At 40.9% G+C, this 24,039-nt stretch overlaps 1 protein-coding gene across 3 annotated transcripts in view; it reads right to left on the bottom strand.

The window, feature by feature from the left end:
- CACNA1C (calcium voltage-gated channel subunit alpha1 C) overlaps window positions 1–24,039 on the bottom strand; it is a 493,339-nt gene that overhangs the window by 403,766 nt on the left and 65,534 nt on the right. For all 3 annotated transcript variants that reach the window (XM_085324022.1, XM_085324021.1, XM_085324020.1), the window contains exons 2-3: window positions 13,211–13,534; window positions 7,089–7,192 (exon numbers count right to left, since the gene is read on the bottom strand). In XM_085324022.1, the coding sequence (XP_085180148.1) occupies window positions 7,089–7,192; window positions 13,211–13,534 (428 nt within the window). The remainder of the gene's footprint in view (window positions 1–7,088; window positions 7,193–13,210; window positions 13,535–24,039) is intronic.

Here is a 24,039-nt window from a genome sequence, read left to right on the forward strand (position 1 = left end):
GCACTACCGTTTTTAAGATACTCTTTTCAGTTGCTTTCAGTTGTGACTTTAACAATTTAACTCCAGGCCAGTTCCTGCCTCAGGCTGAGTATTTTTGTGCTTTTTCAGCCAAAACACTTTAACAATAGCCATTGTTTTATCCTAGTTAAAAACAATTCTCAACATCTATTTTCTCTAGTGACATAATACTTTGTAAGAAGAACGTAAGAATGGGCAAGCTAACAGCTCGTGTGTCAGGGATTCATTTTGTTTTTCCTACCTACTCAAATTTGGCCAGGTTTTCAAAGGCCAGTTTGGCTCTTAAAATCTCCATCTGTGCAGGCGCCACAGAGACGTGCAAGAACTTAACATCCAAACTGTCACTGCAAATACTAATCAAGCATCTTAGAGCTTCTGCATACTAGAATGCAAATATCACCTCCACAAAGCTGGGCAAGGGCTACAGAGTCTTAAAAGTATTTGTAATGACTGTTCTCAGCTGGCCTGAATCAAGGTGGAATAAAGCAACTGAACTTCAAGTTGGGGCTGCTCTCTCAGTACTCCATCATTGGAGAGAAGATTTCTTATTTCAAAAGCAAAAGGGCCAAAAGTCAGGGAAAGACTAAGACTGAGAGAACARCATGCTGAGAATGGAATTGGAAAAGGGGGATGTGAAGGAAGACTGGGATTGCTTGTTACAGAGACTTGGTTTASGAACTGAAAGGAATTTAAGGCTGGGGTGGATGAGAGAAGCAGTTGTGTATTTGAAGTTGAAGACAGAGCTGAGATCAAATGAGAAGACAGCTGAGCAACGTACAGAATCATTATGAAGAGGAGACTGCAGTTAGAAGCAAATAGAAAAAAAAACAAAGAAGCAGGAAGGATAGGTTTGATGGAGAAAACTGATTTGGCCAAGCRAAGATAACTAATAAAACAAGGGAACAAAAGTGATGGCACAGAGAGATAAGAGAGCTCAGAGCAGATGAAGAGCTGGGAAAAAATAGCAAACACAGGCTGGATGAGGACACTGGAACCACTGGTACAAACAGAATGTCTGATACGGGCAATCAGCAGTAAGGACAGGGAACCAGATGACTAAATGAAATGGTAGAAAGAGAAACCTGAAGTATGGACTCTAAGTCCAGTTAAGCAAAAAGAATAGAAATAGCAGAAGAACTAAGGAAGAGTTAGACCTCAAACAACTGCAGCTAAGCAGAGGAAAGGTTCAGAAGGAGGCATCACTGGCAAAAATAATCCTTTTTTCAAAGAGGCAGAAGAGTCCTTTGAGTATATTCCCTTCTAGAGCCTGGAAAAAACCTTGCGTTCCTCTGCTGTGGGCAAACATCTGCGAATCTCTCTGCCAAGCCTTCCCAATCCTCTCTTCACCTGATCCACRCAGAGAGCAACCTCTTACTGCTGCTCATTACCGACAGTTCAAGTGGCAAAGATCTGTCTAGGAAATCTAACAGTTCTAGCCTTGCTAGGAACACATACAGGTGTTAATCTCTGCTTTACCAGTTTCACTTTCACAAAGCCTAGGAAATTRTACTACTGTGTTAAAAGGCTGCAAATTTAAGCATTCAAAAGTTAAGAGGCCTCCTCAAATTAATTCAGTGCATGTGAGCATATTGTGATGATATTCTTCACACTTGCTTCTCCACAGAAATGTTGCATCCTCCATGCACAACAGATGAGGCATCTGTCCTACATTTTTGCTTCATAAGGGTCTGAGTGGTGTAAAGCTAATTATTTTAACCATAGAAGCACTAACTCATTTTACAGATGGGCAAATTAAGCCAGTAGATCACCCAAGGCCACACAGCGTGCTAACAGCAGAACCAACATATAGGCCTGAATGTCTTAATCTCAAACTCAGTGCTTAKTCTTCCCCCCGGTGCTTCAATACTGTCCCAGATACTGAGTATCAATCAGCCTCTTTGCCAGAGGAAGGGATCCTGAGGACTTCTGAATAACAAGCCTCAGTTTGACCACCTGGAAAATGTCGAGATTAAATTTTATCATATCCAACTTCCTTAGAATCCCACAGGTCAATGGTTCTCAAGTGTCTCTGGAGCAAGTTCTCACTGATTTTTTGGAACAATTTTTTCTTTTCCTCCTCCTCCCTTCAATCACTTTCCACTCTCCTCAGCCTCTCTCCTCCAGCCGGTTACTTATTCCTCACTTTTCAAATTCTAAAACCTCCTCCCAACCCAGCTGTGTTGGGGGATGGGTCAGTGATGGCTTGAGGCCTAAGCTAATAGACCTACCACAGCTTACTAGCTTGGTATCCACTCTAACCTGCTCAGCACCTCACCTTTAAGGTTAGTACGTGTCATTACAGTATTCACTCACTAGTTAGGAACTGTCACATAGGAGGACTGCAGCAATGACAGAAGAGACACAAGAGCTTTTGTTTGGTAACCGTCCTTACACACAAAAGCCATCCTTTCTCTTCCTGAACCCTCCACTTTGCTCTCTAAAGCTTTTGACTTTTGACGAAGAAGAAGAGATACTGCTCCGTGTTCTGACATCAGAATTCCCTGATATATAAAAAGTTTGTTATACCACTATCTAGAAATACAGTATGTATCTAGCCACAACTACATCTATCATATCAGTCTGCTGCAAATGCAAAAATATTAAAAATATTTCTTCATTTTGTACAGAGGTCATCCACTCATCTGGATACCTCGGTAACCACCAGTTAGTAAAGCAGCCATACCTCACCGAAGGGCAAGCCCTGCTGCCATAGGCAGATAGTCACACAAACACAGGCTGCCGCAACCATGGACAAGCAAGCACAAATCCCATTTTTTTCTTTTCTCAGGGTCGTATTTAACAAATTAGCCTGAAAGTGACATCCAGCTATAAACTCACTTGTAAATGCTGGAGATCTTTTTTTTTAAAAAAAAAAAAAAAAAAAAAAAAAACAAACAAACAAAAAAAAAACTTTTGTACAATAGGATTTCCTTCCTGTAGTAAGGACAAGGGAGGGAGAGCAGAGCTATCAAAACTACACAAGGAATTTTCTCCTGCTATTTCTCCAAGGCATAAACAACCAACTGCACTGTGTTCCACGAAACCTGTTGTAGACCTTGGTCTTAACCTCATTATGTTTTCGTCATGCTGTGACATTGACCAGGCTTGTGCCATTTGCAATCGCCAGTGAAGTGACAGAAGCATTTTCCTCTCAGCTTCCTATCTTAKGCAGTCTATAGTTTTATTCCTAAATGTACATTATCTCTGTTCTAATGCATAATTGCAGGGATAACAAGCAGAAAGTCTCTCTATCAGTTACAGCCTCTCATGCAGGCTAACGTTAATTCCCCTCGAACTAGCTCCAATCTTCCTGACTCCATCAAGAGAATACATAGCACTATTCTTTGCAGAGTCAAGCTTGAGCTTTCTTTACTTGTAAATTCAAGCAAAGCCTCAGCAAAGTTCATTAATATGAAAACACTTTTACACTTAGTACAACTCCCCTCCATTTGCACAAATTTAAAGCTTTCCAGTGAACATAGTACAAAATAAAAACATAAAAACTACAGAAGCCAGTTTCAAGCATTTATTTTTACTACATATTATTGTTCTTAAACCCAGTAGCAAAAATACTCCAATGAGCAAAAAATTCAAAATCTGGGTTTGAGCATATTTTAAAAGTGCGCATTTTAAAAATGAAAGTGCTTCATTGCCCAGCTACTGTAGCTAGACCTGATGCAARTGGCTTGCTGTTTTATAGGTATTATTATTAAACAAAGTCAGATCACAAGGAACCAGGCAATACAGCTGTGTGGTATTTGGCCTAAACKTCTAAAAGATAACAGTTAATGACAATTCCTCACTAGCGCAAAATGACAAGCATTATTTATTGGAAAATTCTGTGTTTAGTTCCAATATGCATGCTAACAACAGCCACGGCATAATGTTGAATAACCTAAAGGCAAGATTTATTAAGAAGGAGATAYGAATATATATTATTGGGTTTTGTAAACACTAATGAGGTATGTGTCTCCAAGACTTCTATGAAAGCCATTGACCAATGGCTGCTCACATSTGTGAAATTCATACAGATAATCACTTATCAAAATATTATTCAGCCATCATTTTCCTACTTTTACACAAAAAGGAAGCCACTCTCCCCGTTTAGAATCCTCTTCTCTTCTCTCACCACTCTCCACTTCGTGGGCTTATAAAAAACAGCTGTTTGAATTTTAACCCAAGCTCCAAAAGAAAACACTGTTTGAAAAGTTATGATGAAATCTTAAAAAAGGAATACTCTGACCCTAAGGGAAAAGTGGTTGTTTATTGGTGTCTGCTGTTTTGTGTCTCTTTCAGACCTTGTATATCAGTTACTATCCATCATGTGTTTCCTGAACACAGTTTGTCCATATCTCAGGAGCTTAAGGATGTCTCAGGAAAGCAGGAATGTGGGAATGACTATGGTAACTTCATCCTCCAAAGACTAAATTGCAAAGTGGAAATGAAACAAGAATTTTTACACATGTGAAACTTTCTCTGGGCACATTCTCTATATGTTCAGACTTATASTGATGCACAAGTACACACATCCGTACACACTGTTAACCTGCTTGCACACACTGCAACACACACCACTTTCATGCTTCTGATTGTAGCCTTTGGAGCTCTAGGCTTCATGACTAYAAAACAAATCTGATCGCAAGATTTTTGCACACAAGCATTGGAGGAAAATCAGGCAAGTATCCCAGATCTTACAACAAGAGCATATTACCAACCCCAGCTTCTTTATAGTCTACTCTAGTCTTCCTCATACRCTTTGGCTGTTTGAGTGTGAGGTTTCTGCAGTCGCTGCCATATGGAACAGCTTTCCTTTAACTCTGCATTTCATCTACTCCTTCATCCCATTCCAAGACACAACTAACACTTTTTTTCATCCTTATCTCACCCTTTTGCCTCCACTCTCCYCTCGTTATTGCTCAGTACTTCACTCACTGATCACAATCTATAATTCTGTGAAGTGTTTGGGAACGCAATTGTATGACMTGTGCTCTAAAAGCTTGTTTCCTAACAGCAGTATATACATGCAAAACAAATGCATATCAACATAAGGGAAAAAAAAAAAGATATAACAGGTGATAGTGCTGCATTGACTTCAATGGAATAGTTCAGTGACCTGGACTAACCATGTTCCACCCTGTCACTTGCATGTTGAAAAGGAATACTCCTTTCTCAGGTCCCAGCAGGAAAGGCTACTGGGCACTCAAAGCTCCAGAGCTTGATCCAAAATGTAGGACAGAGTCTTAAGTCCACTCTGAAAGTCTTGCTATTTTTAACGGTTTTTTCATTGAGACCCAGAGAACAGAGTGTAGTAAAGCAGATTACCCAGTTTACTTTCTTCTCTCCTCTCCTAGTGAAACAGCTATTCAGGTAAACTAACCACACTTCCTCATCCTCAAGGTTACAGCATTTCTAAGTTTTGSGGGGATGATAATTCTCAAGTGTTTGTTTTTAACCCTACCCACAAATAAAGTAGGTATTCTGAGGGATTGGTCAAATGAGGTAAAAGATGCAAGAGATGTCTTGGAAAACATATTTAGAATAGCAGTTCAGCTCACAAGGTGAATATGTTTTCTGATAATAGAACAGTTTCAATATACCTCATTCAATTACAAAGTTATTTCAATATACTCCCAACATGGTATTAGCCAGCAGTCTCATCACTGAAATAAGGCAAATACTCACACTCAATTAAGCTCAAGACAAATTAAGAGTCCTCTAACCTTCAACTCTACTTCACTTCTGTCTTTTAACCTTGTTAGTGAGGATGTGTAATGAATAACACAGTCTTTTACAGTCACTGAGGTGCAACTTAATGTGCATTTTTAATATAAAATATTATTTCTGAAGTATTCTAAACATACATATGACAGATCATTGCTGTTCCACMCTAAGTCAAGCTAGCAAAAAGATGGCAGGAAGAGATGACACCAACTCATGAACTCCTTTGTTATAAACCCCGTATGGGCTTGAAATCAACCATAAWTATAGAAAATACTTCAAGTGTAACACTAAAATTAACCACTTATCTCCTCCTGTTCCCATTTTAAAATTTCTTTAAGGAGTTAGAAAAGTATGACACTAAGATTTTTTTTAGCCAGGAGTACTGTTCCAGCAAAGTCCTGAAGTTTGCAGTTTGTTTTATACAACTTCAAAGGATATTTAATCAAAGAACTGACTTCCAGAGAACAGCATAAATCATTTTAACTACAGTGTCTGTCAACTATCCCAACTATCCCTACTTCAGAAGGGATATTTTCCACCTCTGTTGCTCTAAAAATTCTTATGCCCCAATAAATTTCAGTAAGAAAATAGTGTCCCAAATCTTAAATTCTGGCAGTAAGTTTTTATTCCCATTCAACCACACAAGTAGGAGATTTGTTCACATATTTGGGAAGAAAGAAGAATGTTTTCTACTAATTCAGCRGCTTGCATTCCCAAACTGTTTTGTTTTGTGCCTTACTGAACAGAATTCTTCGCTATAACTTCATGCTGAACTAAAAGTAAACTCTTTCCTTGTTCCATGGACAACGCTATCCCAAAGTACCAGCATTAGCATCACCAGCAACAGGGGAAAAGCTATCTTTCCCAAAAGGGGGGGGGGGAAATAGTTCTACCAAATGCACATCTCAGTGTGGAAAGCAAACATTAATACACTCCTAGGAACTAGTCATCAAGCTAGCTCATATGTATCACCCAAGAGGAGGACTGTATCAATTTCACTATGGCACTTCATAAGTTTAACACCACTTCATAATCCACAAATAAAAAATCTCTTCTGCAAATACCCACACTTTCAACTTACCAAGCACTTTTACAGCATGCAATTTTTGCTAACCAAGACTTCATATACAGGACCCCTGCAATTTTTGGAACATTCTTTTCTAAAGTCAGCTCAGCCAAAACAGGTGCTAACCTGAATGAAAGAGACGTCACATTTAAACCCCAGATCCAGTTTATTAYGGTCTCTTCGTCAGCAGATAGATTCATGTTCCCTAGCTTCAAAAGTCACTCTAGTCACAGTTTAGAAGGACTTTCAAAGTAGTTAAGACTAGACACCAGTAAGGACTTACCAGATTGGAATTGGTGGCATTGGAATCATCTTCTGGAAAGGGGATATAGATAGCTAAGGCCACACAATTGGCAAAAATAGTCAGTAAAATAATTATTTCAAATGGTCTGAGGAATGGAGTTAAGGGAATTGTTCTGAAACGTGCACACACAAATAAAAAAATAAAAGATTTATAAGAATTCTGTTTAAAGAAAACATTCCAAGTCCCTTATATTCTGAAAAGAAACATATGCCTTTTTAAGTGCTCTTAGGAGCTCCTAGCCAAGAATCTTCCTAATATGTCAAAAGCAGTGTAGGCCAGTCGCGTGCCAGAGTAAACACAGATTTCTTAAAAGTTTTTTTCTTCTTTTATTTATTTAGATTGCATTTTCCCTATTTTCCTTCAAGTGTGCCTGCACTATTTTTAATAATAGAAGTCTGCTATGGAAGGACTGTCATCTTTCCTCTTACAACTACAGTTTGTCTTGGTCTTTTCCACCTGCACTTACAAATCCTAAAAATGATTTTTAATGAAAGTTCTTATTTTATCACTCCCTCTCATATCTCAAAGTTAAAGGAAAGGATTGAAGAAATATATGTATATACTTAGAAGACACTGAAAGCTCTGATAATATAATTTAAGGTAAAAAAATAAAATAAAAAAGGCCTTTGTCCAAAATGTACTTACTCTGCATATTGCCACATATACGTTTTTCCCCTTCTCTTAAAAGTTATTTGCAAGAGTATTACCTTCTTTTTTATTCACATTTCAGTTGGCTTCCTGAGCAAAAAAATGYAGCTACCCAGTATGTTAGGCACACCAGGAAAGTAAGAGTTCTTGATGACAGTGAAACAAGAACAAATCCCGGGGTATTTCAGCCTATCATCAACTTCCTTTAAAAATAAATAAATAAATAAAGCATTCCCAAAACCAACAGCATTAGGGATGTTCAATGAACAAACCCAATTGCACAGTGGTCAGCAGACTGCCGTTCTCAAAACGTCTTAGCAGAGAACAACTGGAAAGCCAGATGCCCAGCAGCCTGAACTGTAAGATATACACAGATCCCAGGCCACTGGCCCCTATGCTTGTTCTACATAACTACATCTCAAATATGGAAGAGTCAAAGGGTTCCAAACTTGCTGCAGTACCATTCTTGAACCCATGAATAACAGAAGATATATGATAATACAGAGGAAGAAGATAGTCCAGKGGGCCTTTCTAGAAGGAGCTCAATTCAGCTATCAGTGTGGCAAATAAGGCCYGCAGTCACATGAGAAATCAGAACAAATAGGGTAACAAGGCTACCAGAGACCTGGTCTTAGGAACTTCCTGACCTAAGGCAACAAGAACCTTGCAGATCAGGGCAGATACATTACAGGTGAAGACTGGAAAGACAGGTGGTGGAATTGCTCTTCATATGAGAGAGCAACTGGAATATATCAAGCTCCGCATAGGGGTGAATGAAGAGTGAATCGAGAGCTTGTCRATAAGGATTAAAGGGCAGGCTAGCATGGGTGACATTGTTGTGGGTGTTTACTACAAGCTACCTGACCAGAAAGAGGAAGTCATTGAGGCCTTCTAGACAGCTGGTAGTAGCCTCACAATCACAGGCCCTGGTTCTCATGGGTGATTTCAACCACCCTGATATCTGCTGGAAAGACAACACAGCTAGGCACGGACAGTCTAGGAGGTTCCTGCAGAGCACTGATGATAACTTCTTGACACATGTGATGAAGGAGCCAACCAGGTGACGTATGCTGCTGGACCCTGTGCTAACAAACAAAGAAGGACTGGTTGGAGATGTGAAGGTGGGGGGCAGCCTTGGCTGCAGTGACCACGAGATGATGGAGTTCAGGATCTTGCAAGGAGGAAGCAAGGCAGTAAGTAGGATCACAACCCTGGACTTCAGGAGAGAAAACTTTGGCCTCTTCAAGGACCTACCTGGAAGAATCCCATGGGTTAGGGCCCTAAAAGGAAGGGGGGTCCAAGAGAGATGGTTAATATTCAAGCATCACTTCCTCCAACCTCAAGATCAGTGCATCCCCATGAGCAGGAAGTCAAGCAAAGGGGGCAGGAGACCTGCACGGGTGAGCAAGGAGCTGCTGGCAAAACACAAACAGAAGCATGAAGCATACAGAATGTGGAAGAAGGGACAGGCCACTTGGGAGGAATATAGGAGCATCCTCAGAGTATGCAGGGATGCGACAAGGAAGGCTAAGACCCRTTTGGAATTAAATTTAGCAAGGGTTGTCAAGAACAACAAGAAGGGCTTCATATACATCAGTAGCAAAAAGAAGCTGCTGAATAGGGTGGGCGCCCTGGTGACAAAGGATATAGAGAAGACAGAGTAAAGAAGACCGAATGCTGCCTTTGCTTCAGTCTTTACTACTAAGGCCACCCCTCAGGAATTCTAGACCCTGGAGATAAGAGAGAAGGCCTAGAGAAAGGAAGACTTTCCTTTGGTTGAGGAGGATAGGATTAGAGGCCTTCTGGGCAGGCTAGACATCCACAAATCCATGGGCCCAGATGGGATGCACCCACGGGTACTGAGGGAGCTGGCGGATGTTGTTGCCAGGCCGCTCTCCATCATTTTTGAAAGGTCMTAGAGAGCAGAAGAGGTGCCTGAAGACTGGAAGAAAGCCAGTGTCACTCCAGTCTTCAAGAAGGGCAAGAAGGAGGACCCAGGCAACTAYAGGCCAGTCAGCCTCACCTCCATCCCTGGAAAGGTGATGGAACAGCTCATTCTGGAKGTCATCTCCAGACATATGGAGGAAAAGAAGGTGATCAGGAGTAGTCAGCATGGATTCACCAAGGGGAAATTGCACACAACCAATCTGAYRGSCTTCTAGGATGGCATGACTGGCTGGGTAGATGAGGAAAGATCAGTGGATGTTGTGTACCCTGACTTCAKCAAGGCTTTTGACACTATCTCCCATAACGTCCTCCTAGATAAGCTCAGGAAGTGCAAGAKAGATGAGTAGACAGTGAGGTGGATTGAGAACTGGCTGAAAAGCAGAAATCAGAGGGYTGTAATCAATAGCATGGAGTCCAGTTGGAGGCCTGTGGCTAGTGGCATCCCCCAGGGCTCAGTACTGGGTCCCATCCTGTTCAACTTTTTCATCAATGACCTGGATGAGGGGACAGAGTGCCTCCTCAGCAAGTCTGCTGATGCTACCAAGCTGGGAGGAGCGGGTGACACACCAGAGGGCTGTGCTGGCATTCAGAGAGAGCTGGAGAGGCTGGAGAGTTGGACAGAGAGAAACCCCCTGAGTGTCAACAAGGGCAAGTGCAGAGTCTTGCACTTAGGGAGGAGTAACTCCATGCACCAGTACAAGCTAGGGGCTAACCTGCTGGAAAGCAGCCTTTCAGAGAAGGGCCTYGGAGTGCTGGGAAGGCAATGGCCTCCTAAGGTGCATTAGGAAGAGTGTTGCCAGCAGGTSGAGGGAGGTGATCCTGCCCCTTTACTTAGCCCTGGGGAGGCCTCATCACCAGTACTGCACCCAGTTCTGGGCCTCCCAGTACAAGAGAGACATGGAGCTACTGGAGAGGGTCCAGCGTAGGGCTACAAAGATGATCAGAGGGCTGGAGCACCTGCCCTCTGAGGAACGGCTGCGAGTGCTGGGCCTCTTCAGCCTGGGGAAGAGAAGACTGAGGGGGGAATTTTATCAATGTATTTATTATCTAAAAGGAGAGTGTCAAGAGGATGGGGCCAAACTCTTTTCAGTGGTGCCCAGCAACAGGACAAGAGACAACAGGCAAACTGAAATACAGGAAGTTCCATCCGAACATGAGGAAAAATTTCTTTACTTGGTTGTGAAGTCTCCTTCTCTGGAGATACTCAAAATCCACCTGGACATGATCGTGCAACRTGGTCTAGATGACCCTGCTTGAGCAGGGGGATTGGATTAGATGATCTCCAGCAGTGCCTTCCAACCTCAACCATTCTGTGATTATGTGAAACCAGTGAGACTTCTCAGATGACTCAGGTTGCATACACAGTGTTTACCACATTACCTACATTTCCAAAGGCTTTCTTTCTCCTAATTGCTTTTCTTCTAGTCCCCCCCTCCCCCTTTGACAGGAGTATTTTCTATAAACTTATCACTGTTTATGCCTTTTTCTTTTTTCTCCTAAACCTCTTTACASTGTAAAGATAAAATTGTATAAAATCTGCAAGGATACTGCAAGCATAGCAGAAAATTAAATACACATAAATCTCTGCAAAATAAGGTAATTACTTCRTTTCACTTTATATATGTATGTAAATATATACATAGTTGCACTTCCAAGCTCTGAACACCATAATATTTGTGTATGAAACACTGCAGAAGTGCCATTTGATATTCCTTTAATAGCCACTGTGCTTAGAATTTAGACATTCAGAAAATTAAGCTCAGCTTTTCTTGGTAATTCTTAGTGATTAGGAAGAGTCAGTACAAAAAAAATTAAATCTTATCACAGCCCTTTGATGATATTATTTGTTATTTAAGTGTTTCATGCTTATAAACACTAGATGTCCAATGAGCAGTTCCAACAGAAGAAAATATATATTTCCACTAACTCATCTAAAACCAAATAAATATTTAAAAAAAATGCAAGCACCAGCATCTTTGGATTGCTTTAATCACATTGTTTGGTCCTCTCTTGATCTCAGCRGTGCTGTATCCTGTTTTACAGCACATCATTCATTGCTGATTGTATTCATTTATCAAATGTCACTCTGTGCTCTTTCTCTAAAGACATGTGGTTACTGAGGTACTGACAAGTAAACCAATATTCAGCTTTGTCCTGTTAGTCATCATCCATCATCTCATGCTTAAAGTATCAGGGTTGTGCCAGAAGGGATAGAAAGTAACAAATCTAATCAAGAGGATTAAAAATTAGCATCTGAAGAAGAAAGGAATAGGCAGGTACGTACTTTAAGGACATCAAGGAATTGTCAGGAGTATTTTTAACGAGTTCTTCATCTAGAAGAGATGTCTATGTCAGCAAGACCTCATACATTCATTCTGTTTTCTTCTTCCTAATGTCTCACCAGATCCCCAAAGAAGCAATATTATCACTTCTTTTTATTATTATATTAATGGCTGTTGAATTCTGTACTGCCTTCCCTTAATGTACTTATCTATCCCTAGCAGYGTGCCGCTTCTTTTGTATTTACTGAAGAACACTGTTAGCTTGTGATTTACTGACAGTTACTGTTCAGGGTTAGTTTTAGTTTCTTTGGGGAGGCAGGGGGAGGTATTTTTATTTCAGCTTGTATTTCATACCGAATTGTAAAATTCAAGCCTGTGCTCCTTTGACTTTGCTGACTAAAGCAGCTTTGCTCCTTCACTTGATGAAGTCAACGGCCAGACTCGCTGACTTGCCAGGGAAGCAGAACTGACCCCTGCGTTCCGCAGTTCTCGGTCGGTGGTTATCATCTATCATCTGTGACACGGTCTGCTTCTTGTTCAGACTACTAGATCCAGCCCTCTGCTGCATTTGTACATGTTGCAGGATTACTTTAACTGTCTTTCTCTTTCCCTGCTTCTAGATAATCAGAAGTTTTATCTTCCCATTAGTGAGTGCTATTGGCTTCAATGGAATTCCAATATAATTAACAGAGCTTAGCCCTATTTCAGGGTTTTATCACATACAGTTTTTTCTATCCCACTCCCTTTTTTGCAGAGGCGCCACAAGTTAAACAGTTCTGGTATTTTGAATCATACACATTTTTGTTAAAAACATGCCACCCCATTTTCACTGTATGGAAAGGAAAGCCAGCAGCTGTTGTCAAACCTGTAGAGTCAGTTCAGTTCCAGCTCTAGAATATGTACCTTGATACACCTTGCATATCTCCCATCAGCTTCAGCTTGGGTTGCATACATTTGTGCAAGGGCAGAATTCAACCCTTAACCTTTATAGGATTTAAACTTTTTGGTAGCTTCTTACACACTAGAAYGGGTAAGGCTTCAGTTCTAAACCATTCCCCCCCCCCAACCTTAAGTGATCTCAATTAAGATGTCAAATGCTACTTGTATACTTTATGCTCCTACCAGTACCCTTCAACTTAATAGATTGATTTCTCCGCAGTTATGAATAGTGCCTAATGCACACTAACAATTTGCTATTTTCCAAATAAGAACATCAAAAAGGATATTTCCATTCGACGATGCTGATGCATGCCCTCCGGATGGGATTTTTCAGTGTTAAACACAGCAGCGCCCGGGGAGGACGTGTAGCTGTGGTGGTACCCTGTTTTTTCTGTTTTCCATACTGCTGCCGTTTTCTCTGTGTGGAGCTAGCTGTGGATATTGTTGCATTGCCAGCACTACCCATCAATTTGGCCTGCCTGGCAGCATCAATCGCAGCTTGCCAGGACAGAGCTGCCCCCGGAGTAGGGATGTGCTCTGGAGCAAGCCCTGCAGCCGCATTGGCATTCATGTTGGCATGAGCTGGACGGGGACTCCCATAGTTGGAACCTGTGAAAGAAAAAGAACAAAGAGAAAATTGTGGAGACATTTAACAGCAGAAGAGAATGCATTTAAAATCTTAAGCATCAGTTAAAAAAAAAAAAAAGAAAAAAAAACACAACACACACACAAGATCTGAGGTTTAGAATAAGTGCAGGGTATCCACTCACTAACAGCTTTTTCCTCCAATTCAGCCTCTTCATTTTAAAGTAATACTATTGTGCAGTCATTTGTCTTGCAACAGTCTCCCAACAACAATGGGCRCAGCTTGTAAGTGCCTCCAACCAACAATCCCCAGGGAGCCAACACACAAAAAAGTCTTTTTTCTTTCTTTTTTAGCCACATATTTTACAAGTTGTATTGTTTGAAAGCTCAAAAGCTGAGGCTAGTTCTCACTACTTTATCACACAGACATATGGCACCATGCTGTGTAATATGTGGCAAARAACCCAGACAAGACTCTCAAGTGCCATCATAAAGATCCGTATGTTTTCAACATTTCCTCAGTGTAAAATGAGAATTCAGCTGAGTTAAATGCTCTCTGCAAACAGTACATATGCATACGTCTAGGAACAGGCTGACTAAAAGGAACATTGAAGCAGCAACGGGAACATAAAGGCAGGGTTCATGGCCATTGTACCCTATAGGATGCTGGCGCAGGTAATTCAGGCCAACCAATGTACGTATTTAGAAACTGGAACAGATTCCTTATCCTGATAAACTGATGAGAACTGAACTGCTGAAAKCAGTGGAATAAGACTCACTTTAAAAGCTATCACTGGCAAAAAAAGATCACMTCCAACAGTCTCAAGTTTTGCACATATTTCAGCCTAAACTGCAGCAGTGTGTGTATAGTCACCCAGTCCTAACACTGGAACACGTCAGATGACCGTTTTCTTACATGTGTCTGATGTTTGGCAGATTTTGGCAAAGTCACCCTTTCGAGATAGCGCAATTGTTCCACTGCTTCAGTGAAGACAGTTATTAAGCCACCCGCGTCTCTGCAATGAGGCTTCTTCAGCGAGTGAAATTAAAACTTCTRTCACTCCAAAACGAGTGAATTTTGAAGCTTCAAACCCGCTTCCCTGACTCTTTGTTGGAGTACACTTCAATTAAGATATATGAGAACTTGGGAAAGTGAAATTAATTTTTGCCACAGACAACACCTCATAGAAGAAGATATAAGCCATGCTAGAAAAGTGCAATGTAAAGCCAAAACATGCAAACTTTAATTAGGAAGAACCTCTTGCTTAGCTACATCCTATTCAAGTCTTAAAATCCTATTTAACTTTCTCGTGGACATGCGAACATGCCTGGCACCTATATTTTGGGATAGAGGTAAAAGGAAGTTGGAATGGTTTATAGATCTTATTCCTTCATAGGCTAYAAGAACTCCGTTTCCAAACACTGCCCATCCTCAAGAAACTGTTTCTCTTACTTCTGATCAGAAGAGTTTATGCTTTTCTGAAGCATACGTCTAAAGTGCAGATAGTAGAAAACCCAGTAAAAGACTCAGATCACCTTTATTTCAAAGCAAGCTCAAAGTCTGTCATTGACTGTTGTCCACTTTAGATGAATGTGGTGTTATCACTGGGCTCCTGTAGACTACAGGACAAAGCAAACAAAGACCATGAGAATCTCTCTTATCCTTCAGTAAGGGATATTAGATGAAGGACAAGTTAAATTAGGGACACCAGCAACCGTTTCAAAGTCTTGAAAAAAAATCATTACTCAARATGCATATTTTAAGGCTGCACATGGAATGGCAAGATATCACAGCAATGACTGTAGCACAAATGAATCAGAGCAGACAGAGAGATGGGATCACATTGAGAGATGCAGTGCAGCAGGCTATGACCCTATCCAGGCAGCATGCAAGATTTTAAAATTCATCTCACTGAATCTCAAGGAAGGACACAATAGAGTTAAATGTTATTTTATGTCAGACATTGCCACAAGATTACCAGGCTGTTGTAGTTTCATTACACAGCAGGAAAATCTAGAGTTCGTCATATTCGCTGAAAAAACTTCCTAGTTACAAAAGCAGCCAAAGGAAGCTGGTGAGTAATATCACTCCGATATGTGAAAGGGAAAGCAGAAAGAAACACGAAACGGGAACTAGTTAATTCACATCCCTAACATTTTCAAAGTGAGAAAGAGCTTTCAGAATTGCACAGTCTAAGCAGATTTTCCTAGCTGAAGCTGGCAACCAACTCGTGGACAAACTTAGTTAGAAGTTTTCTAAGACTAAGCAAATTGTACACAGCACTACTCATAGGATACATATTTATTTTCAGACTCAGTTTTCAGTTTCTCTTTTTTTTTCCAGATTCAGTTTCTCTCTTCAGCACCCATTTGACCTCCCTACCCCGAGGCACGCTGGAAATAAAAAAAATAAATGGAAAATTGCTCTAATTATTCTCCAGCTCTTCTTTAATACTGAGCCATTATAGCGGATGAGAAAGATGCCTGCGTTTTCCAGTAAAAGCGAACTTGCTGATCCATCGCCACTGTGTTCTTATCATGCAGTCATGAAAATAAACAGCAGCTGCATCTTAATGAGGACTCCTCTGCAATTTGGGAACGTGTCAAGTTTCTCCATTATTACTGCTTTCGAGTTCGATTTCGCATGAGGATGCGATTCTCTGCGTTTTGACTTCGATGTGCCAGTATAGCTAAGGATACAGCTTCTGGGGGGAGGTTCGTTGCTTTTACTTCTACCACAGTCACAAGGCCCATAAAGCCTTTTATCTCAATTTATCTTCAAAATACAAGTCAGTAATGATAGATTTTATATTAACAAATATTACAGATATTGATTACTGATAAAGATCTGTGTTTTATGAAGCTCAGAGGCTGCAGACACTATCTGCACTAAATAACTAATGGCAGTGACAAATGACTTATCTACCGGCACTTTATAGAAATAGCTTAAATTAAAAAGAGTAAAGCTCAGAGTTTTACACAAAGTACACCAAAGAACTGAGCAAAATATTTTCAAAGATAGTATAGCCAAACTTTCAGGAATTTCTCTGGAGAATGAAATTCAGCACAATAATTTAGATGTGTAGTATTAAAATGAGACATGTTCTGCTTACGTCCTAGGAATTGAGCTTGTGAGGCACCACAATAAATTTTACCTATGGCAGTCATTTCTCCCTTACCACAAAACTTTGCCGTAACCTGAGATTTGCAGTTACTGGAACTGCTATTTTCATTTTGAAATGTGGCAATTAAAATGCTTCATTTGATTTCCCTGCTACAAATGAAGCTCCATGATACCTAAATCACTTTAATCACATTTACTTATATGGTTTTAAAGCTGGAAGGTGGCCAGAAGCAGGAAAGATATTTAGCCCCTACCAAAACAGAATCACTCACTAAAGCACTGCGATCTGCAGCAGCATTACCCAGCTAATCTCTACCACCCTTTAACAAGAATTTGTGCTGTTGACTATGTCCAGCTGGTGCATAAAACTAAAAGGTTTATGAATCTTTTTCTCTCTCTCAAGTACTTTTGTGCTATGAATCACGAATTTAAATGTTTGAAAAATAATTAAACAGAAAAGTTCATATCAACAAATGAAGTCCTTGAGATAGACTTACATTTCTGCAAAGTTGCAAAGTTCTAGAACTGTCTCAATAGTGAAATAACAGAAATACATTTCAAAATTAAATACTGAAAAGTAACAGATAAAGTTGCTACACAACAACAAAAAAAARAASMACCAATTTCCACAAAACACACAATGTTGTAAATTTACAGCTAAAACACCAAAAGAGTTACAGTAATGACCACCAAAGCCTTAAAGCCTTTACAAGTGCAAATATACATGCAAGTGTCATGAGATGTTAACTGATCCAAAAGCATCTTTGTGGTGACCACTCCATGTGGAAGTGGGCAAGTTAATGGAATTGCACCTTTTCAGTTTCTTGATTTCATCTAGTTATCCACAACATTATTTTATGGGAGTTTTGCTTAGATTAATTCTTAAAAAGAAATTAGAGCTATGCCAATGCTGAATGTTACTCTTCTTTTTTCAGTCAGTCTATAAACATCAGAACTGTAAAACTGCACACACTGAAACRATGGTGTTGCACAACTGTATTTTTCCCCAAAGGTTAGTATAGTAAAAGACAAACACTCATTAAATCATATCCTAATTGATTTCAAACACTGAAGGAAAGCATACAGAAATTAGGAACCTGGTCACACTACTAAGATTGCGTATAAGACTACAAGCCAGGCACAGCACACAAGGAAACACTTACAGAAGGATGGAATGAGAGGTGCCCAATTAGAAACATGAAGAATAACACACACACACACACACACACACACACACACACACACACACAAATCAGTCTGTGAGGATATCTGTTAGTTAGAAGAAGAATGTGGAAAACATTGATCCATTATCTAGTGGAAAATGAGAGCATCTGACAAATGTCAAGAAGAATAAAGTGTTTCATGTCCTTTTTTCAATCAATCTTCACTAAAGGGAAAAAAATTAAAAAAGCAAAAGCAGATGACTAGCACAATTAATCCTAAAATGGGTACAATTACCACCTATGTTAGAAAAAGAGCAAATTAGAAAGTACTTCAATAATGTACGTGCTTTCTGCTAGCACTCGTTAAGTACTGCATCCTCAAATATTTCAGAAAGCTCTTTAAATAATCTCAAAGCTGTTGGCTGCAGTTTTGAACTCATGGAGGATGGGAGAGAGCTGAGAAGACTAAGAAAGGGCAAATGTAGTCCCCATTAAAAAAGAAAAAAAAAGTGAGAAAGGGAGAAAGTTCAAATCCAGCTTAACATCAGTCCCCAGAAAAAATCTGCAACAAGCATCAGCAAGTACTTGGAAAACAAAGAGAAGTAGCAGCAGAGAGGGAGCTGTCAGGAACGCACTGTGTCAAAGACAACTTTATTCCTTCCACAACAGTGCACCAGAATTCACAGGCAGCACAGAAGCTGCAGGTGCCAGCTCTCCTGACTCCCTTAGCACTCTTGATAGTATACTAAAGACATGAGCTAGAGAAAGGAAAAAAAGAAAAAAAGAAAACCCTTGTTGTTAAAACACCTGTGCAAAGTCAGTGAATGCCCAAGAGCAGTTATGCTGGTACACAGTCTAAATAGAGGTACGTGGCACATAGAAGCTCCCAACTTCCCACTCAGAATCTGCTTCTGTCCAACACGTTCCTTAATGATCCAGAGGATGAAGTGGGGAACATATTATTAAACAAGCAAGTAACTATGAAACTGGGAGATGGAGCAAATACACTGAAGGGCAGGATTAGAATTCAAAATGAGCTTCATGAATTGGAGAAAAGGTCTTAAAAACAGAATACAGTTCAGCAGGGACAAATGCAAAGTACTTAAGCACGATGAATCATCTGTCCAAATTATTTTCAGAAAAACCTTGGAGRTTATATTGGATTCCCAGCAGACTGGGAGTTGACATTGCCATACCGCTTGCTCCCCACAAAAGGCAATCATCGCGATGCAGTGTATGAGCAGGCACACAGTCCACACAGCACATCAAGTAATGCTTCCTTCCCGCTCCGTGCCATCAGGGCTTTGGCAGGAGCGCCGCAGCCAGGTTTGGGTTCCACACATTGGGAAAGATGTCGCTGAGGCAGCCCAGAAGAGGGTAACAAGTGCAACCAAACACCACAAAAAGATGGCCTACATGGCAAAGAAATGGAAGTGGGAATGCTAGAACCAGGACTGCTTCCCCTGAGGATATGAGGAAAACGAGGACATGATAATGATCTTTAAAAAGCTTAAAGCTTTAAGACAGTTCAGAGAACAAAAAAGGAACAATCTATGCCCATACTCTCTGCAAAAGCAAGAAGTGATAGCTTTTGCAGTAAGAAAAAGTTCAAGATGCACAGTAGGAGAAAACTTTCTAGTAGTAATGACAATGAAGTATATGTATTGGTTGCCTGGCTTGGTGACAGTAGCTCCTGCACTCTAGGTCTTTTTGACCAGGTTAGAGAAACATTTCTCTAGAATCATATATATGAGGCAAGATTTGTAAGAGAAAGCAGTATCTGAAGAYACCACTGCAAGTAAGCCCTGCTTGACTCAAACCTTTAGATCATCGCAGCTCCATGAGCATGTTATAAGACATATTTACACACGCTTATCCCTGCTATGGCAGGTGAGGGCCCTCTGACCTATCTTCCTGTAACTTCATTTCTTTAGTTTTAAAAACTCATTCTGCAAATACATTTTTCCAGAAGTCTTTCGGTGTCTCAGGACAACARCTTATAGAATCATAGAATCAGTAAGATTGGAAGGGACCCCTGGAGAYCATCTAGTCCAACCTCCCTGCTCAAGCAGGGTCACTTAGAGCATGTTAGTCAGGGTTGCATCCAGGTGAGCCTTGAGTATCTCCAGAGAAGGAGACTCCACAACCTCTCTGGGCAACCTGGTCCAGTGCTCCGTCACTCTCACAGGGAAGAAATTCCCCCTCACGTTCAGGCAGAACTTCCTGTGCTTCAGTTTCTGCCCATTGCCTCTTGTCCTGTCACATGGGACAACTGAAAAGAGTTTGTCCCCTCCCCTTGACACCCTCCCTTCAGGTACTTGTACACACTGATAAGATCCCCCCTCAGTCTTCTCTTCCCCAGGTTGAAGAGGCCCAGCACTCACAGCCATTCCTCAGAGGACAGGTGCCCCAGCCCTCTGATCATCTTCGTAGCCCTACGCTGGACTCTCTCCAGTAGCTCCATGTCTCTCTTGTACTGGGGAGCCCAGATCTGGACACAGTACTTGAGATGAGGCCTCGCTAGGGCTGAGTAGAGGGGCAGGATCACCTCCCTCCACCTGCTGGCAACACTCTTCCCAATGCACCCCAGGAGACCATTGGCCTTCTTGGCTACAAGGGCACATTGCTGGCTCATGGTCAATCTRTCATCCRCYAGCACTCCCAGGTCCCTCTCTGCAGAGCTGCTTTCCATCAGGTCAGCCACCAGCTTGTACTGGTGSCTAGGGTTATTTCTCCCTAGGTGCAGGACTCTGCACTTGCCCTTGTTGAACCTCAGGGGGTTCCTCTCTGCCCAACTCTCCAGCCTSTCCAGGTCTTTCTGAATGCCAGCACAGCCCTCTGGTGTGTCACCTGCTCCTCCCAGCTTGGTAGCATCAGCAGACTTGCTGAGGAGGCACTCTATTCCCTCAACCAGGTCATTGATGAAGAAGTTGAACAGGATGGGACCCAGTACTGAGCCCTGGGGGACACCACTGGCCACAGGCCTCCAACTGGACTCCACGCCACTGATGACGACCCTCTGAGCTCTGCCCTTCAGCCAGTTCTCAAGCCACCTCACTGTCCACTCATCTCTCTTGCACTTCCTGAGCTTATCTAGGAGGACGTTATGGGAGACAGTGTCAAAAGCCTTGCTGAAGTCAAGGCACACAACATCCACTGTTCTCCCCTCATCTACCCAGCCAGTCATGCCATCCTAGAAGGCCATCAGATTGGTTAAGCAGGATTTCCCCTTGAATCCCCTTGAATCCATGCTGACTACTCCTGATCACCTTCTTTTCCTCCATGTGSCTGGAGATGACATCCAGAATGAGCTGTTCCATCACCTTTCCAGGGATGGAGGTGAGGCTGACTGGCCTATAGTTGCCTGGGTCCTTCCTCTTGCCCTTCTTGAAGACTGGAGTGACACTGGCTTTCTTCCAGTCCTCAGGCACCCCTTCTGCTCTCTATGACCTCTCAAAAATGATGGAGAGYRGCCTGGCAACAACATCCGCCARCTCYCTCAGTACCCGTGGGTRCATCCCATCTGGGCCCATGGATTTGTGGATGTCTGTCTAGCTTCCCCAGAAGATCCCTAATCCTATCCTCCTCATCAAAACCCATATACAAAGTTTAAAATCTTGAAGTGATATAACCCAGCTTATTTGTATGAGAAAACAGTCTTTTCTGGAAATGTTTATTAAATTTTCAGTGTATTTTCCTGGAAATTTCACATAAYGAATGCAAGACTGCACTCACATAAATCTCCCTTTCTTTAAAGCATGATTTGGACATTTTTTGGACATTTTTCCTTATTTAAGATAATGGACAAGACATATTCTAGCAGAGTTAATGTCTAGTGACAGTTCCCCTCCCACACCCCAAAAAAGAAGATTTTTTTCCTGGAGGTAACATACAAGTAGAAAGAGTGGTTATAATGAAAACTGGACTGCAACCTGAACCACAGCTTTTGCTGTAACAAAAATTTATAATATACACATACACTTCTAAACATCACGTCAAACTAAAACTCAGCATGTAGTTGTTAGCCCAGATAAGAGAGTTAAAGAATTTTTGCTGTAAATTGTTTTGGGTCTTCAGAACACACACATAAAAGACACATGATTTAAGACAGTTCATTYGCCACAGCTGAGACTAAACATTTTTTAAAAACTAAACACAAAATCTTATTCGAGAATTATGCTTCATTTGCAACTAGAGCTCTTTGTTTTTCTTTATATCCTCCCTCCAAACAGAGCTTTTTTGCTGCATGTCATTAGTCTAAGATGCAAAGAGCTACTACCAACGTGTAAAAACGAGTTCGCTTCGATGAAGAGAGCAAGTGCAGAAGCTCCTCTCATATCAAGTAATGAATGCCTCCAAGTTTAAATATTTACACTTGAAAGTTAGCTACAGATTCAGCGTAAGTTTTCATAACTTGGTCAACATTATGTAGATTCTGAATTTTCTAAGGAAGGGATAAACTTTTTTCTGTGTTAGTACAAAACATCTACCAGAATTGATCCCTGGCTGATAAAAAAGGTTCAGAGACCCAAGAAGAATACAAGTAATAATTCCTTATCAGTACCAAAATAAATCATGGGTCAATTCTTCCYTTCAGGGTCACTGCATATATGGTTTTATCCATGCAAATATATCTTTTTTTCACCAGAGTATACTGGAAACCTGTGGCCTTTGGAAAAGATGCTTCCTCCACATGCACTCTCCTAGACATGCAAAATGTCTAGGCACAGAAACAGAGATTTCTATTATTTCCTTCCAAGTACTGGTGAGCTCTTTGAAATTGCTCTCAGGCAGACATGTGCATGCACAAACAATAATACAATTGATCCTTTTGGCATGCAACTTGTCTGCATTTTGGGATAGTAAGTTGGGCACAGGAGAGATCCTAGTTTAGCGTACCTTGACGCTACTACAGCTAGCAAGCTGTCTCACGGGACATTTATGCAGTTAGCTGTTCAACTGGGGAGATATCAACAAATCTGAATCCATGCAAATCTGACAAGTTTGGAAGTATTTTGAGAGCTAAGCTTGGCCTTATGGGATAAACATGCCCAGTAAAACCAGATATCACAAGCTGGYAAGGTTCTTCCAGCATCACATCCCCCATATGATACAATTTGCCATCTTCTGACATRAAAAGGAAGGGAAAAAAWATATAYATAYACCACACACAGAACAAGAAATGATGTGACTTAGAGTATATGCTTGTTCGTACTCCAGCATAGCTAAATGTTATTTTTTCAGAAATCCAGCTAGTCAATAAAGAACCATTTTACCAAGACTTTTGTTTGCATTTAGTTATGAAATGTAGATAGGTCCCTTTAAAAAACAAACAAAAAAAAAAGCAATGAGCAAATATTAGATTCACTWCATTATTGCTATAAAAATCAGTAATTAACAGAAGGATGACCTGAAATTATATTTCCTTTCTTCCTGATAGTCTGCGTATTTTATTTGAAAGCTGAGCCTTTGATAYACACATGCAAAAACACCCCAGCACTATGGTCAGAAGTGCAACTAGAGTCTTCCACTGTCAATCTTATCCAAGATCTCTTTCCTGTTTTAAAGTGCAGTGGTTTTCAATTAACACAATTCAGACTTATTAAAAAAAATATGCTGCACTTGAAATAAAAGCAAATTACATTCTTGCTGTCTAGTTTGTTTTCTATGGCTCAGTCTACAATGTCACAAGTGATAGAAACTCCTTCTCCCCCTCCTAATTAGCAGGAGGATAACAAGTTAGCATCTGCRATTCACAGCTCCAGTGCTCCTTCTTCTCTTTCTTAGTTTGTTTCGTTTTGTTTCCTTTCAGGGTGGAAGGATACAAAGCAGATCCTTCTGCCTTCTTCACCCAAAATGTGTCTCATCAAATCTCTCTGGAATAATCTAGAAAGCCAGGCTTTAGAAAACCTTCAAGGGTCCCCCCCCAAAAATACAGCTAACTCCTGACTTTTTCCTCTGTGATTATTCTGCAACTGTATGGTCAAAGGAAAGAGAAGACATCCAGAACTAGGCAAGGAAAGAGTGCCCTGTTTAAGAAACAGGTAGGAGGGGGAAAAAAAAAAGCAGTGAGCCTACTAAATATTAAGCTTCTCTCCACCCAAAAGCAAGTCTTTAATATGAAATGTTTGGTAATTAATGTGGGTATCAGGAGAGCCACAGGAGTCTGTAACATAACCCTTAGGCTAAAAATTCTATTGAGAGAATTGTACTAAGCTGGGGGGGGTGGGAAGGAATTCCCT

Source organism: Rhea americana, unplaced genomic scaffold (assembly GCF_003343005.1).
Source record: "Rhea americana isolate MKP2758 unplaced genomic scaffold, rheAme1 scaffold_9, whole genome shotgun sequence".
Taxonomy (NCBI): Eukaryota; Metazoa; Chordata; class Aves; order Rheiformes; family Rheidae; genus Rhea; species Rhea americana.